We start from the raw sequence: 17,205 nt of genomic DNA, 5'->3' as shown, positions 1-17,205 counted from the left end.
GGGTCTCTAACCTAACTGTGGGTGCTCTCCCGAGGTGTCGGTCCATGCCAAGTCCTCCTGACCGCTCCCGGGGCCGTCTCTGCTCCGGCTGAGGAAAGCACCCAGGAAGCAGGAGGCTGTCCAGGGAGCTACACCTTCAAGGAAACAGGTCCCCGAGGTTCCAGGCAGAGGAGCAGCTCTGAAGGAACTGAGTGGCATCCATCCACCTCCCAGTTCTCAACAACCCTGGGGCACTAAAGGGAAAGGTGCTCTTCAGCGGCCCAACCTCAGGTCACCTGCACGGATGGGTTGCAGTGTCCCTACCAGGTCCTTCCCTCAATGGGCACTTGAAAGTGTCATTAAAGGGTGCAGCAGATCCTCTACCTTTGTCAAGCTGCCCCTGAGGGACCATGGAGGAGTATATATACACACATGGTCTGAGAGGGAGTCCTTGTAATTTGATAAAGCTGCGTGTTTTGAATTTTGCTTTAACTAAATGGAACTTAGGTGCTTTGGGTTCCAGATGGGGAGCCATAGCAGAAATGTCATGGCCTTAAGTGTGTTTGTGTCTCCCCTGTCCCGGCCCCCCTCCCTCGTGTTAACACGGCAGCAACCCCAGTGGACTCACTCTGGTTTCCACCTAAGACTTCCAGCAGGGTCTCAGCGAACAGAACAGTGACCCCCGCCGGGCTCTCCCTGGCAACTTCAGGTGATAAAGCAGAATGAATGGAGGACAGAGGCCTTGCCCTCTTTGCTGTGAACCCCACCGCACTGCCGGGATTGTGCTGGGTGTTTCTAAAAAGACCCAGAAAACATTTAAACAGAAGCATTATGTAACTTTTATTTTACATGTCCACAAATGCTTGTACAACATACAGTGACTACTTCTAATGTTTATAGCATTTTTTTATAGCACAAAAAGGAAAGTCAGTGACACAGAGGCGTGCTACCGTCACACTGGGAGGAGCCCAGCTGCCGAGGAGGGCTGAGCTGCTGCCACGTGGGTCTCGAGCAGCTGCTTAGGTGAGGGGCAGGGGAGCCCACCTACCCAGAGTGTGGGGTCCCTGCACCTCGGCCAGGCTGCTCATCTGAGGGTTCAGGGTGGGGGCAACAAGAGGCTACTCCAGGATTGTCTTGGGCACAGCCCCCCGGTCACCACAAACAAGGCCATCTTTGAAAAAGCTGTTCTACTTCAATTGTAAGCTCTTACGGTGTAATAAAACTTAACTCTTTACCAAATTTCAGGCCAGTGTTTTACTTAGATGGTTCTTAAGTATAAATATGGGCCTCTGTTTGCCCCACATGCTAGCATAAAAATCAGTTCCTCGTGGAATCCATTTATTTGCTAACAGAGCTTGGACCAGCCAACACTTGCTGTCAGCTCCTGGCTATGCAAGCTAATGGTGTTCTCATTCACCGCGGAATGTTTCAGGAACCTGTTCTGATCCCAGGAAAGCAAAGACTCAAAATTACAAGTACAAAGTTAAGGACAAGTGTAAAGACTGCCAGAAACGTCAGCTCATACGGTGTAGAAGCACAAAAGCATCCAATTGTTCCACAAACTTCTCCTCACAGAAAAAGTTAAAAATTCATATGATGGCTTTTCCATTCCTACATAAAACATCACAACTGACATTCACTTCAACTTTCTAAAAAAGTTCAACCCAAACGTCAGGGTTGGTGTTTAAAACTCAAACAGTATATAAAATATTTACGAAACAGTATTTAAGCCCCACCCCCCAGCACTTAATAAAACCCTAATGGCCTAATAGAAAGTTCCCCACACAACAGTTTAAAAGGCCTCGACCCCCATACATGATTTTTTAGGTTCAGTCAAGATTGTTTTAAAGTTTTATTGGAGGCTTTGTTGCTCAATACAAAATAAAGGCATACCACTGTCCCAAGAAGGGCAGTATGTACAAAGCCTAAGCTGTAAAAACCATTTCAAAATAGAAACTCGTTTTTTGGAATACACTGTGTCGAAGGCTGCCCATGTTAATACCTTTGGTATAAAACAGTAACATTTCCCTTGAAGAGTAGACAAATCCCATCCATCACCTACCACATGTTCACATCTCCTTTCAACTAGTCTACCTAGTCTAGTCGTGACCAGCCACATCAGTCACCACTCACTTCTGTCCCTTCACAGGCGCAGAGGCTGGGAGGTAGGTAACCGAGAACATCCGTCCTCCATAAGCACCATGCGGACAACCGGGCTCCAGCGCAGGCCCCCTGCACTCCACACAAACACATTCCCATCTACAGTCGCACACGTCCCTTAAACACGAACATAAACACTTAACTGGACCCCAGAGGAGCTACACATCCTCCAACTCTCTCGCTGTGGCCACTCCACACTGTGTAAAACTCAGAGGCAAAGAAACAGAGGGGATCTCTGGGGGAGGGCTATGTAACGCAGGCGAGCTGCCCCGAGACTGCTGGTGTGAACGGGCTCCCTGCCTGGATGCCAGGCCGGGGGACAGAGGCCAGGCCATGTCCCCTTTCTAAGCAAAGGGCAGGACTTCTACTTGAGACAGGAAGCCCAGCTTAACAGGGAAGAAGGCCAAGGAGCCCAGGATGTATGTGAGCTCCGTCCACAACCAGGCCATGCGGCCCTTGAGGACGGAGTTGGTCAACAAGGGGGACAAGCGGAAGGGGCAGGAGGTGGGGAAGGAGCCAGGAACAGAGCCGTGCATTTTTTGCCGGGGCCAGCTCTGCCCTTAGCCAGGTGTGTGGGGTCCTGACAGGCCTGCCCCTCCAACAGTGCTGGGAACTGAGAGCTACACTCGAACAGTCAGAGGCACGAAGCCCATCGGTCCTATCTTTGCCACAAACTGCAATCACCTGCCGGTACCACAGGGGCGAAACCTGAGGGCAGAACGGACTTTTAGCAGAGACCCAGAGACAGCCCGGTCTAATGCAGGGGAATGCAGCCAGCATGCCGGCCTGGAGGGTTCTGAAACAGGGAGCTCAGGGAAACCTGAGCTTCCAACTGCAGGGCCCCTCTCAGAGCGGCCAGACTGAGCCCCGATGGAATGCCGCCCCAAAGCCCAAACAGGGAATCAGCACCCACCAAAATAAATACTGCAAACAAAATTGCTCATGTCCACTTCATACCCATTCATACTTTTCTCCGAGAGCTGAGAGCCTGGCTCCAAAGATTCTCAGATCCCCATGAAAGGGACACAGCTTGCTCGAGAACAGGGGTGCATTCACCTGGGGAGAGACAGTCACCCGGTCGAGAAGTATCAAAATAATCATCTGGCTTATTACAGAAACGGATCTCCGGACTGCAGGGAACACGGACGGTGCCCAGGAGTCCGCAGGAATCGGAGTGAAGAGCGGCGGGGGAGGGAGGAGGAGGAGGAGGGAGGAGGCGGGGACGGTCGGCCAGCTCACTGGTGCAGGTGGGCCCGGTCGTCTGGGCGCTTGATGTGGATCCGCCGCACACGCTCGATCCGCTCCCGCTCCCGCTCTTCGTCCTCATCCAGGTGGTGCGAGCGGCCCGCTGCCCCGCCGGTGGCCTCCAGGAGTGCATTGTCAGGTCCTCGGCCGTCCTGGGCCTCGTACAACAGAATATTGAGGGTCTCCTCATAAATCCGGGCCTCTGGGAACTCCACCTGCATTCCCACAACACGCAAGTCAGGTTCGTTAGCATCACACACTGCCCACCGCCGCTGCCACCTGCTACTTCCGGCAGAGTCGCCAGCTCAGGCCCCTGGGATTCCTTCTGAGACCAGTTACTAGTTTTACGGTAGCTTTTATTTTCAATAGACAGTCCTTATGCATGGTGCTTACACAGGTAACAAAAAGGATACAGTGCATGTAAATATAGGATCGTACACCTCTATATTCCCACGCTTTTTTTTTTTTTTAAAGATTTTATTTATTGGGGTGCCTGGGTGGCTCAGTGGGTTAAGTGTCTGTCTTCAGCTCAGGTCATGATGTCAGGATCCTGGGATCGAGCCCCGCATTGGGCTCTCTGCTCAGCGGGGAACCTGCTTCCCCCTCTCTCTCTTGCCTACTTGTAATCTCTCTCGCTCTGTCAAATAAATAAATAAAATCTTTAAAAAAATATTTATTTGACAGAGCGAGAGAGATTACAAGTAGGCAGAGAGGCAGGCGGGGAGAGAGGGAAGCAGGCTCCCTGCTGAGCAGAGAGCCCGATGCGGGGCTCGATCCCAGGACCCTGACATCATGACCTGAACAGAAGGCAGACACTTAACCCACTGAGCCACCCAGGCGCCCCATATTCCCACACTTTAAAACGCACAAAAGGTGGCCCATCACACACTCCTCTCACCTTTTGCTTTCCCCTAACTTGGTCTTCCTTGCTATGGAAGGCTTTCCCCAACAATGTAACAATGCAATTAACCAATTAGGTCATTTCTAACAGGTTTCTAATAACGATAGATCTGCACCCTTGGAGCTGCTCCACACCCATTTTTTTGAACACGGACCGGCTGAAAAGAACATGACCCCTCCTGCTTCGTAAAGCTCTGTGTCTGCCACCTGCCTTTGGGGTCAAGGCACTGGGAACTGGAGGAAGGCTGCCCAAGTAGGCCCTGGGCACCTGACTCAGAGTAGAGACTTTGCTTTCAATGGCAGGATTCTGAGGCTCCCAGAGAAATGGAGGCAGCACGCTCTCCTCTGTCCTTCCCACCAAGGCCACAAAACCAGGACAGCAAGTGTGCAGTGGCTGAGGACTGAGAGTCGTAAATCGTGGTAGACGGGATCGGGGAAAGGCCAGGGTTTGGAATAACACCGACCCAGCAAAGAGTTTACTGCCCAGAGGGAGGTCAGTGCAGCCTGCAACCCCAGAATGAGCATGGGCACAGAGAACTCCAGGGGGGCACTGGAATCTCCCAACACCTAGAGAGTGTTCCCGGGTTTACTCTTTTTTCTTTTCTCTATTCTCTTGCACACCCACTCCCCCAAAATCCTGTGGCAGCAACGGCCAGAGCTCGGTGGAGTCAAAACTCTGAAGGGAACATTCCTTTCTGATGAGGACAGCTGTGGTCTCATCAGGGTGGAGCGGATCCCTTCTGTTTTTGTCTCTCTTCTTCAGGCCGCTGGGCTCGGGCACAGGTTAAGCCACAGGTATTGCGTGGCAGATCGGGGACCTGAAGCCTGCCTTCTGGCCAGATAACTGAAAAGGGGAGGCCCAGGGAAGCAGGAAGCACCAAAAGACAGCAAAGGACGGGTGCTTTGGAACAGCAGCCTCTTGAACTCCTGGCCTTGAGCTCAGCTGCCAACCTGTCCCTCAACAACCCACGCAGAACTAAGCCATAAGATAGAGGGCTGCCCCGGACACAGACCCGCCCACAGTGCAGCCCCGATGTCAAGGCTTTGAAACCTGGGCTGTCACTGGCACTGTGACCCATGACTGGTTGGAACTTGTGGCCTGAACCCAGCTGGGTCAGCTGCATGCTACAACAAAACAAAACAAAAAAACCAACATCCTCATTAGGATTTAAACAGGACCTAGAGCCCTATAACATTCAGAATATCCAGGATAGAATTCCAAAGTTCCTGGCATAATCAAGGACCAGAAAAATCTCAACTCCTGAGGGAAAACATAAAACATTATCAGCAGATACCGATGCCAAGTTCAAGATAATACGAGATGTTGGAATCATGGAACAGAGACTTGAAAGCAGCTATTATAAAAAAAAAAATAAAAGTCACGATAAGGAAGGGCCAACTTTTTTATTTATTTGACAGAGAGAGACCACAAGTAGGCAGAGAGGCAGGCAGAGAGAGAGAGGAGGAAGCAGGCTCCCTGCTGAGCAGAGAGCCCGATGCGGGACTCGATCCCAGGACCCTGAGATCACGACCTGAGCCGAAGGCAGCGGCCTAACCCACTGAGCCACCCAGGCGCCCCAGGGCCAACTTTTTTAAAGCAAATGCAAACACAGGAAGTCTCAGCAAGGAGACATAACATTGAAGAAAGAAATGAAAACTGTCCAGCTGAAAACTGTAACCAAGAGCAACAAAAAAACAAAAAACCCCAATTCACTGGCAGGGTTCAACAGCTCCGTGGAGATGACAGGAGAGTCCAGGGACCTGAAGACAGAGCAACAGAAGTGATACAATCCGAAGAGAAACAGAAAATCAGACCAGTAAAGGCCGTGGTTCTGTGCTCTATAATCACTGAGTCCCTGGTGAGTCAGAATCAAGGACCAAATAGACAACACGTGTACTACGTATCTACTTAAGCCTTAGTTTCGGCAAGCCATAACCTGTCCAGCTTAACTGACAGAAGACAGCTAAATGATTAACAGAATTAGCAGAGTACCTGGAATGCTGTAGCAAGAAAGCGATAACAAAAAAACCCTAACAGGAACATCTGCCCAGTTACCTGACACAACAGAACACCGGTGTCGGCTCCTGTGAGCCAGAAGAAGCCACTTGCTCCAGTGAGGGCAGCCATCCCCTGACATGCACCCCCTTGAAAAGCCAGTCACATGCTTCCCCCAGAGCAAGAAGCAGCCCAGAACAAAGGGAGCCGTGGCTAGTGGCCCTGGCCTGCCACCCTGGGCCCTGCCTCTCACCAGTTTCAAAAACACAAGCACAGGCTTGCTCTGGGACCTGGGGGGAGGGGGGCTCATCTACAAATGGTTGGGATCAACTTCGTGGTCTCTGAATCCTTTGCTCCAGTTAAACTTGAAAATGTAAAACCAGTATTTCAAAGTTTAATCAATAAGACAATTATCCTGTTAATATCCAAGGACAAAGGCAACCCATGTATATAAAACTAAACTGACAAGACGGAGAAGCTAGTTACAGGTGGAATTTGCAACCCCCCAAAAGTTCACAGAACAGAGATGTGCATCTTGCTAATGTGGTAAAGGGAAGCAAGCGATTCTTGTCTCCCCGTGACCTTTGAAAGAAAAAGGAACCTTACAGTTTTTCCCTTCTTGGCTCTTTTAAAACAATATATATCTTTTGGAATATATTCTAAATACCAATGATAAAATGTTTTAAAAGTCTTTTTAAAAAAATGTTCAGGACTCTGGTTTCTACTTTGTGGTCTCATTTTTGCTCATTTGCCTTTTCTTCTGAGGCCAGTTCTAGAACTCCAGACAACTGTGTGCTCCTAGAGCCACAGTGATGATAGAAGGCTGACCAGTGGTCTACAGATCTGGGCATGAAAACCCACCCAGCAGACCCTTCACATATCCCAGGTCATCAGAGTTCCCTCAGTAAGGTTCAGAGGAAGTGACAGTGTATCATACGGATTTTTTCTAAAAAAAGGAAGAAAACCCAGTTGCATGGCCTAAGAAGGTCAAGCCAGCAGAAGACCTGAAGGGAGTGAAGTTCCATTAAGAGCAGATCCGATCTCCAACAGCACCTTGGGGTATGATCTAGCTTCGCAGAATGGCACAGTGATAGAGGTCAAGCCTGTTGGTTTGAAGAAGATGATACAGAAGTACATCCAGAGTCCAGATCTGTCAGGAAGTCGTGTGCTCAGAAGGAAGTCAACAAGCCTGGGAGCTAAGGAATGCCCAGCAGGCCCGTGAGGGTGGAGGACCACTCTAGGTCAGTGGGTCAGAGGAGGGCAGAGAGATGACAGTTAAGCTGTAGGTCATGACTAGAAAGCCAAGGTCAAGCTCTTAAAGGCAGAATGATTCCTCTGATGATTGAGATGGGATGGCACCATCCTGGTGGGAAAGGGTGATATGTGGAGGGTGAGGAACAACACAGGCTGGGTCCCATCACTGACAGGAGATAATGCAGGTGGTGCGGTAACAATGGTATGAGGATACATCTGAATCAACACTTTTTTTTTTAATTTTACTTATTTATTTGACAGAGACACAGCAAGAGAGGGAACAGAAGCAGGGGGAGTGGGAGAGGGAGACACAGGCTTCTCACAGAGCAGGGAGCCCGAAGCAGGGCTCAATCCCAGGACCGTGGGATCAGGACCTAAGCCAAAGGCAGATGCTTAACAACTGAGTCTCCTAGATGCCCCAATTTTTTTTCCTTTAAGGTTTTATTTTTAAGTTACCTCTACACCCACCATGGGACTAGAACTCGCAACCCAGAGGTCAGGAGGTGCACACTCCACTGACAGAGCCAGCCAGGCACTGCTCTGAATCAGCATTTATGGCAAAGATAGTGAGGTGCATGCAGTACGACTATCCCTGTTTGATAACGGTCAAAAAGGAAAACGCCATTTTGTTTCTCCAAGACCTACACGTGACTGTCTCTGGGGTCCTGAAGATGATGAGTATTTTCACAGTGAGCAATCAGGTTTCAAAGAAAGCATTTTTTTTTTTTTTTTTAAAGATTTTATTTATTTGACAGACAGAGATCACAAGTAGGCAGAGGGCAGGCAGAGGGGGGGGCAGGCTCCCTGCTGAGCAGAGAGCCCGTTGCAGGGCTCGATCCCAGGACCCTGGGATCATGACCTGAGCCGAAGGAAGAGGCTTTAACCCACTGAGCCACCCAGGTGCCCCTAAGGAAAGCTTTTTTAAAGCCTGTCCGTCTTTACGTTTGTTTCGCTCCAGGGGAAGGGGAACGGTTCCAGGACACACTGCAGACTAGCCACCCAGAGCCCGTGCCCTGAGGTCTTACCTTGGTCTGCTTCTTCTCAGTGGCGTAGACGATGGAGGTGCAGCAGACCTCGGCAATCTTGCGGCCCTGCCCGTAAAAGGACCAGCAGCAGATTTCGTCCCCAATGACGTCCTTTATGAACAGGACCCTTCCATTAAAGCGCAGAGAGAGCTTATCAAAGAGCTCAATGTTTTTCAACATATTGTCGTCAGAATTGCTGCAAAAGAGCATTTGAGCAGGTGAGCGCCGGCTGGTCCTGACTGCAGGTGAGTGTCTCCACACCCCAGGCTGGGACAGCCACTGTGCTGTGGCCGGGGGAGAACTGGGAGTGACTCGGGGCCTGTGGGCACAGGCACCAGGTCAGAGCATGGAGGGAGCCCTGCGAGCCCCAGGACTAAGAGAATGCAAATGCCCAAGGGAGACTTTTCATCTTGGGTCCATTCTTGGGTCTTGAGGAACCTCATTAAACCGCCTACAGCTGAAACCACATGGTCCTGAGCCAGAAAACATTCTAGAAACCTGTATATATTGCTGGTGGGAATGTAAAATGGTGCAGCTGCTTTGGGCAAACAGCTGGGCAGGTCTAATGTCTAAACCTAGAGTTACCAATGCACCCAGCAATTCCACTCCTAGGTACCCCCAAGAGAAATAAAAGCCTTCATTTTTACTGTAAATAAATGCGCATATGGATGTTCATAGCAATGGCTCCCAGGCGGAAATCCTGACTATGCCTCCACTGACGAACAGATCAACAGAGGCAGAGAAGAGCCACACCCTGGGGTCTGACTCAACCCTAAGAGGAGACGAGGTATTAACACACATGCCCCAACGAGGATGAACCCTGACAACATGATGCTAAGTGAAGGAAGCCAGTCAGGGGCAAGGGAGCAGGCGCTGGAGGGGAACGAAGAATGACTGCTGATGGGTTTCTTTGAAGGGGATGAAAATGCTCACCAAGGAGGCACGTGATAATGGCTGAACAACTCTGTAAATACCCTAAAACCCACTGAATTGTATACTTTAAAAGGGCACCCTTCATGGTAGTGTGAATTCAATCTCATATCTATCACCTGTGTCCCTGGGCATCCTTGAGCAGGGGAGGGCCGTCCTCCCTACAGGAGAACAGGGGGGCCAGGCCTGGCCCGTGTGAGCGAGGCTCTCGCAGCAAACACGGTGGCCCGTCCCGCCGCACCTTACCTGGTATATGAGTATTTGTTGTTACTTCGGTTGTAGAGTAGCTTCACGGCTGGCTGAGCGTGGTTATGAAAAAGAAAGGGAAGAGTTACTTGGGGTGGAGGTGCTGTGGGTTTCCCACAGGGCTGGGCCCTGCCACCACATCAAGGGGGCGGCCGGGCATAGCTGGCAGACTGTGGGAGGGGGTGGGCGGGGGTGCAGAGGGAGACTGCGGGACCCACGGTTGGGGGCTGGAGGTCAAGACAAGATGAACTGCGGTTCCATTCTTTACCCCTGCTCAGGCCTTGCTCGGGCACTGAGACAGGTTTCTATTTCAAACCTTATTCATCATTTGGGTAGTGAAAGAAAGGCCATAGGGATGCCTCCAACATACCTTATTTGAAGTCGCTATAAGTTTCTGCTCTTCCTTGGATGAGGTGATGACAGGAACTTTGCAGAAAGGCTCGTAAGTATCTTTGTTCTGCTGGAACAAAATATGCTTTCAGTCTAGGAGGCCTGCATCGGCCAGCATCGTGTTATTTAAGCTGGCCTGCCAGGCAAAGACAGAGTTCTGACGAGGGAAGATGGGGCCGCCAGCACTGGGAAGAAAGGACGACTCTTACCACCAGTGATTTTGGGGAAGGGAGGGCCAAGAGTCAGGTTCTTTGGCCGGGGCACTCAGTAAACCCTAACAACGATGATACACTTCCCCAGCCAAGGGAGTCACTTACAAATAAACTCTAAACATGGCAGATGAAATATGACTGGATCGACGCACCCCACTGTAACAACTATAGAAGAATTTAAAAAGTCTGGGCCTATAAGGAGAAAAAAAAATGGGAGAAATGAGGTCTACAGACAAAGACATCAAAAATCTCAGACCGGGGGGTGCCTGGGTGGCTCAGTGGGTTGAGCCGCTGCCTTCGGCTCAGGTCATGATCTCGGGGTCCTGGGATCAAGTCCCACATCGGGCTCTCTACTCAGCAGGGAGCCTGCTTCTCTCTCTCTCTCTGCCTGCCTCTCTGTCTACTTGTGATCTCTCTCTGTCAAATAAATAAATAAAATCTTTGAAAAAAAAATCTCAGACCGGGAAGATGACGGGTACCTGAGGGGAAAGAGAATGCCGCAACATAGGTCCAAAGGTGGGAAAGAATCCTGGAGGTTTTCAAAGAACAGTTCTGAAGGCTGGTTGGCAGAGGGCAAGGGCAGAGGGCTGCTAGCCAGTCGGCAGGAGTACCACTGAGAGCTGACCCTGCCACATGGATCCCCTTTCCCTGGCAGAAGAAAGGTCTGCTTTCCTAGAGTGGTTTGTACAGATGATGACAGGACTGAGCTGCGCTTCTGAAAAGAGGGGAATTCAGTGAATGGTCCACACACTATAAATGGGGGGTGGGGAGGTGGGCCCAGCAACCAGCCCCTTCTCCTATTCAGATCCCCAAAGGTAGTCAGTCAGGCGTATCCCTACCAGGCAAGAGAGTGGAGGATTCCTCCACAGGAATCTGATCTGTTCAAGGAAAAGGCTTACAGATTCTGACACTGGGGGTTCCCACTAACTTATCATCTACCACTAAAGCCCAATGGACAACAAGGCTCACCCACACACATACAGCTTTTCAGAACCTTAGTCTTAAATTTTAAAAGACCAAAGATTATCAGATTATATGTGGAAAGCCTTTCAACATGAGACTGAAACCAAAATAAAGAGGAAAGTGGAATGAGTCATGACAAGAGCAGCAGAAAGAAAACTTCAAGACAGAGGAGAGCAGATACTGAATCCTATGAAATAAGAGCAGTGTTCTATATAAAAAAGAACACTCAGAGAACATGAAAAGCCTCTTGGAAATTAAAAATAGGATAGCAGAAATGAAAAGTTCAAAAGAAGGGTTGAAAAGATAAAACTAAAGAAAACCTCTGAGAAAGTAGAACAGAAAGATAAAAGCAACAGAAGCTGAGAGGAGGTCAGTCCTGGACACTCGGTCTGAAACTAACGGAAACTACAGAATGGGAACCCAAGAGAGCTTGTTTCTAACACAAAGAAGAGACAAAGATGCACTGGTGTGTCTGAACACACCAGGAAGAGATTGCCCTTTCTGACCACTTGGGGATAAATTCGGGCTATGCACTTAGAAAACTAAGCATACAAAAACAATGAGACAATCACTAACTCTAGCAAACTGAAAAGCTGCACAATGAAGAAAATTTTCACTGTATACTTCATGACTCAACTGCTAACAATATTAAGACATCACAATGTCAACTCTGAATACTGACTTAACCAAAGCTGTGGTAAACACTATATTGGGAAAAGAAGAGAAAGAACATGTGTACACATTTGGTAGTGGTTGGGCTGGTGGTACTGCATGAGCTAAATTTTTATTTTTTATACACCAGAGCATAATGTTGAAAACTGAAATGTCAACAAACAGGAGTATAAGAAGTATGAAAGTAAACAACTGTTGAAAGAATTGACAGAGGAGGGACGCCTGGATGGCTTAGTCGGGTAGTGTCCACCTCTTGGTTTCAACTCAGATCATCATGTCAGGGATGAAAGATCGAGCCCACGTTGGGCTTTGCACTCGCGCGTGGAGTCTGCCTGAGAGTCTCCCTCGCCCTCACCCACCCCCCCCAAATAAACAAATATAATTTTAAACAAACAAACACAAAAAGAATAACAGAGCAGAAAAGTATGATGTACATACATTACTTCAACAAACAAAAAGGAAATAAAAATACTAAAGTAAAGGCTATAGCATACAGTCAGATTTACAATGACTTCAGACTTTCAGGGTAGAGGTGGTATGCAGAAATAACAGTTCCTCAAGGAGCTAGGCAGTAAAGGTACTGCTCCAGTGGAGGGCCAGCCAAACATGTGGCCTGAGGGAGGCACAGACAAGAGCCTCCCATATACAGATTCAATTCCCATGAAGACCAAAAGGGACTCTTACGAGTCCGCGCCATGTTGGAACTTTGCTTTATAAATAAATGGCTGTTGGCTGCGGGCTATGTCCAGCAGCACTTTACTTTTATAGGGATTCTGCTATCACCAGACTTGATCCCAATGATCCTGCTGAGACGTAGGGGTGTCTGAGTCTGCAAAGGTTACATAAGACTCGAAACAAGGACTGATGGGATGAGAAGAAGTCCTGAGATGCATCCAGAAAGCGGATTAGGTTTTATACTCCATACCGAAGGGTTTCAATGTTCATGGGAGATGAGCCAACGCGACGGCAACTAAAAGCCAGAGGGTAGTTAGGTGGCCTAAGCATTACAGGAAAGCCTCTAGGGGGTCACTGACCAAAGCAGAGAGAAGCTCTTGGCTCTTGGGTTATTTGTGAACTCTCACATCTCAGTGAGGAAGGAACTGCCCCCATTTCGTGGAGAAGGAAAATGAGGAAATCAAGTGGGCCTGATACCTCCCCACTTGTATGGGGAAAAAGGGTGATACCTACTTGTAAGGCTGCCTGGCATTCTTCCACCAGGCCCTGGACCAGGTAGTACTTGGCTTCTGCCAGCAGCTCCTCAATCTCCCGACGGCTCTCGGGCAAGGGGACCGCCCCGTCACGAAGGTAGTTGAGTATCGTACCAAAGTGCTTCCCACACCGGTCAATAAGGATCCAGCCTGTGGTGGAAGGAGGAGAAAGGGGGGGGGGCTAGTTACACGGGCACTCATCTCCTGGGAGGTGAAGACAAATGGGGTCTCTGGGGCTCCCTCCACCACCCAGGGAAGAGCAGGACCACGGAGAGGGCAGCAGCTCCACCTGCCTCTCTATCAGCAAAAGGCTGACCTGTCTGGGAAGCACTGAAATGATCTGCAAGGCCCGCTGCCTGGAGACAACCACAGCCACGGACTCACTTGGTCATAGGCTCTCTTGGATGTCAGGACCCCTGGGGCCTCAGAGAATGTTTCTAAAATATCCTCAAAAATCCCTTAGCCAGGGGGCCTGGGTGGCTCAGTTGGTTAAAGCCTCCTAGGATCCTGGGATCAAGCCCCACATGGGGCTCTCTGCTCAGCAGGGAGCCTGCTTCCTCCTCTCTGCCTGCCTCTCTGCCTACTTGTGATCTCTGTCAAATAAATAAATAAAATCTTAAAAAAAATATGTGCCAACTGCTGACCCATGAGACACTCCTGGGGGTGGGGACCAGGAAGGCAAGCCCTTCAGCTCCAATCTGGGGACTGGCCTGCTATAGCTCCACTAGGGATCCCCAGGTTTTTACAATTCCTCTTCAGAAATGCAAATATATGGTGGGGGTGGGGAGGGTTGTTTCTTGCAGAAAGAAACAATGCTTAAGCCTGGGAAGTGGAGGCACAAGACCAGGGGACGAAACAAAGACCTGCCTTGACAGAGGACAGAAAGCTCTAGGAAAGAAGCCGTGTTGTAGAGAAGTCCCGCTTCCCCCAGGCCAGCAGGGGCTTCCCCAGGTCTCTTATCCCCTATTACAGGTGAGAGGACACCAAGGCACAGGGTGGTTAGGTTTAAACAGGAATCTGTAATTTTTATGCCCACTTTCCTCCACTGTTGCTCAGTTTGGGAGAAGGGGCCCACACTTCCACTCTTAATACCATGGCACCCTGCCCCAAGTCCTCTGCAGACCCCCAGGCCTCGCTGAGACACAAAAGCCAATAGCAGCAAAGATACCCCTTTCATATCCAGAGTCACAAGTCCACCCACGGTCCCCTTCCCAAATCCAGCCCTGCCAAGTATGCTCTCAGGGTTAGAGGCACTGTATCTATTTGGCATTTGCAACAATCCCTAGGAGAGTTTCGTAAGAAGGCCTTTTCCATACTCCTGTCCTATAAACTCCTCAGCCCATGGCTCCTGGACCTTTGCTTAAAGGTCTGCTCTTGGTACTTCCCCACGGTTATGGTTTCCTGACTATAGTGGGAAGAGAGTAATTCCCAGTGTGGCAAACACAATGCAATTGTGTGGCCCGGAGTTAAACCCTGGTTTCAAGGAAGGAAGAGGCCTTCACAGGTGTGGTAAATCACATCACCATGACAGTGACTGCTAAACCTCATCCCACTGAAGTATGGAAGTGCATACAGCTCAGAAGCCTACAGGGTCCTGGGCCCGGGGGGATGACCAGACAGCATGTGCCCTGCCCCCTGGGGACAGGAGATGGAGAGGCTCTTCTTACTCCAGCCAAGAACAGCCAAGCAGGAAGGTGGGCCTAGGGCTGCGTGTCCCTATGATACTCCAGGGGAAGCTAGAAATGCAGATTTCTCCGTGAAACCTCTTGATTTTTAAACAGTGGCAAACCAAGAGGTCATTAATGAGCTCTAGGGCAAGGAAAAACTATCTGCAGGTTGCATAGGGCCTGCAGGCCAGCATTCTGCAGCCTCTCTGCTAACCCTGGATCAAGTGATTTCCTGCCAATGAGTAGACAAGGTGTGGGAGGACCACAGTATCTTCCCAACAGTTCTTTCGGAAGGAGGCTAAGTCCCCTGCACTGTCCACAGATGACAACAGAATCTCAGAGAGGTTTAGGGACATTCCCAAGTCAGGGAGACAGGACGAGACCACAAGAAGCAAGTAAGAAACTCACAGGAAAGCTCCTTCCACCAGAATTGAGTAGAGCCTCAGTCTTTAAAGAAATGGCAACCCACTTAACTCAGCAGCTCTGGGAAGAAACTGTCCATGTTTCTGCCTTTGATGCATGGACAACTTAGCTGCTCTGAAAGAGCAGGGGCCCCTGAAATAATTATCCAAGTGACAGTCCAGAGTTTCCATAAACGAACAGGCAGACCGTGACACTGGGCTCCAGCTCAAGAATGCCATCAGGAAATGCTTGTGGTGAAGGAATCATACTTTGGACAAATAAGGGCAAAGGAGCCAGCTGTACTTGCCATGAGGTTTCAATTAGCATTCTGATTTTAAAATACGTTAGCTGCTTTCAAAGCTGGAATCTACCCCTTTGAAACAGCTTGAATGCCTTGTGTGTAGAAAAGCAAACGGAAGTCAAGCAGTACCTTGCTTGCGGGGAGTCTGTCCAGCTGCCGGGGAGCACGGCTGCTATTGCAGAAGGCTGCACCCGCCAAGGGAGCCTGGCGGCTGGCAGCCCATCCAGCAAGGCTGCAGAGCAGAATAGGCAGGCACAGATCCAGAGGCTGTGGAATGGTCTGGGAGACAGAACCCAGCCCAGCGGTCAAGGGCAAGGGCCTGTGTTAGAAATCCAGTTGTGCCACCTACTTGCTGGATGATATGGGTATTGCACCAAACTCCCTGTCCCCCAGCTTCCTCTCCTAAATCTGGTCCCCCTCAGGGCTGGCACAAAGGTACGATGAGAATGCACAGGGAAACACGTAGCACAATGGCATCACTAAATGAGGTCTTGTACAATGAGCCCTCCCTGCATCTCTTCATCATCCCTGGAGAAGAGAGCAGCAGCAGTGTCCAGAGGAGGCTCATTCCGCCCTCATGAAAGTCCCCATGGCTTTCAGGGTATCCTGGGGAAAGCTTCTCTCAGGACCGGGCACTGGGTGACAAGGTTTCCTACCCCCCCACTCCCAGCCCCAACTGCATTGCCATGAACTTCTCCTTTCTCCTTTCCCTGCCCCCACCTCCAGGGGTGGGATGGCGTTGGGGCCGGGGGTGTGGGGGGTTGGGGGGGTGGGTAGGACGGGACACTGACCTCTCCTTAGCACTGTAAGGTTTTTATACTCTCTGTGGTTCCCAAACTTGCCTGTTAGTAAGTCACCTGAGGTGCTTGTTGCAAATTCAGATTCCAGGAAGCTGCAGGGCAGGGCCTCTCAGCCTCAGCACTACTGAGATTTTGGCCCGGATAGTGTTTTGTCATGGAGGGACTGTCCTCTGCCTTGTGGGGTATTAACAACACGCCTGGCCACTACCCACTAGGTGCCAGGAGCATTACCACCCCTAAACTGTGACAACCAGAAGGGTTTCTGGACATTGCCCAATGTCCCCTGGAGGTTAAAATCATTCCTGGTTGAGCACCAGTGAGGTAGATCAAAGACCTACATGTGGGGGAAAAAAAAAACTTTGCAGTATCCAAAAAAAAAAAAAAAAAAAAAAAACCACCATGAGAAAAGCTGTAACAAGTCAGACTGGGAGAAAATATGTACAAAACCACAAACAAATGGATCCAGAATACTTTCATAAAGCAGTAAGAAAAAAAAAAAAGGAAAATGTGTATATAAGATGCAATCACGCAGTTAAATGATAAAATACAAATGACAAAAAAGCTGCTCAATAAGCTAGGAACTAGGAAATGTTAAGTAAAACCTGAGTATCAGATCATAACCAGCAGACTGGCAATAATTAAGAGGTCTGTGCCTAGGGTTGGCACAAACTGGGACGGTGGGGAGTTTCTAAGTAAGCACAACAGCTAATATCAACCCAGCCACGGATGCTAGCCCAGATTCCCCTCCTGGGAGTCAACTCCAGGACAGACCCCCCAGTGGTGGGTAAGACCTCAACACTGCAGCCCCTGAGGTGGCTGGGTCCACAGTCTCTTCATTTACCAAAACAGAAATAG

At 49.8% G+C, this 17,205-nt stretch overlaps 2 protein-coding genes across 4 annotated transcripts in view; one reads left to right on the top strand and one right to left on the bottom strand.

The window, feature by feature from the left end:
• Window positions 1–1,145, top strand: part of MYO1H (myosin IH) — a 103,199-nt gene extending 102,054 nt beyond the window's left edge. For both annotated transcript variants that reach the window (XM_082700100.1, XM_082700101.1), the window contains one exon: window positions 35–1,145. In XM_082700100.1, coding sequence (XP_082556226.1) covers window positions 35–61 — 27 coding nt within the window. In that variant the 3' untranslated portion in view covers window positions 62–1,145. The remainder of the gene's footprint in view (window positions 1–34) is intronic.
• The window catches only part of KCTD10 (potassium channel tetramerization domain containing 10), a 28,379-nt gene continuing 11,968 nt past the window's right edge, over window positions 795–17,205 (bottom strand). The window contains exons 3-7 of one of the 2 annotated variants that reach the window (XM_082700121.1): window positions 13,161–13,330; window positions 10,106–10,195; window positions 9,736–9,788; window positions 8,560–8,755; window positions 795–3,599 (exon numbers count right to left, since the gene is read on the bottom strand). In XM_082700121.1, the coding sequence (XP_082556247.1) occupies window positions 3,375–3,599; window positions 8,560–8,755; window positions 9,736–9,788; window positions 10,106–10,195; window positions 13,161–13,330 (734 nt within the window). In that variant the 3' untranslated portion in view covers window positions 795–3,374. The remainder of the gene's footprint in view (window positions 3,600–8,559; window positions 8,756–9,735; window positions 9,789–10,105; window positions 10,196–13,160; window positions 13,331–17,205) is intronic. The other variant, XM_082700122.1, reaches the window with a different exon arrangement.

The sequence above is a fragment of the Mustela nivalis genome (genome assembly GCF_964662115.1).
Source record: "Mustela nivalis genome assembly, chromosome: 14".
Classification (NCBI taxonomy): domain Eukaryota; kingdom Metazoa; phylum Chordata; class Mammalia; order Carnivora; family Mustelidae; genus Mustela; species Mustela nivalis.
Note: the sequence above shows the minus strand (reverse complement) of the source record. Positions and strands in the feature narration are given on the sequence as shown.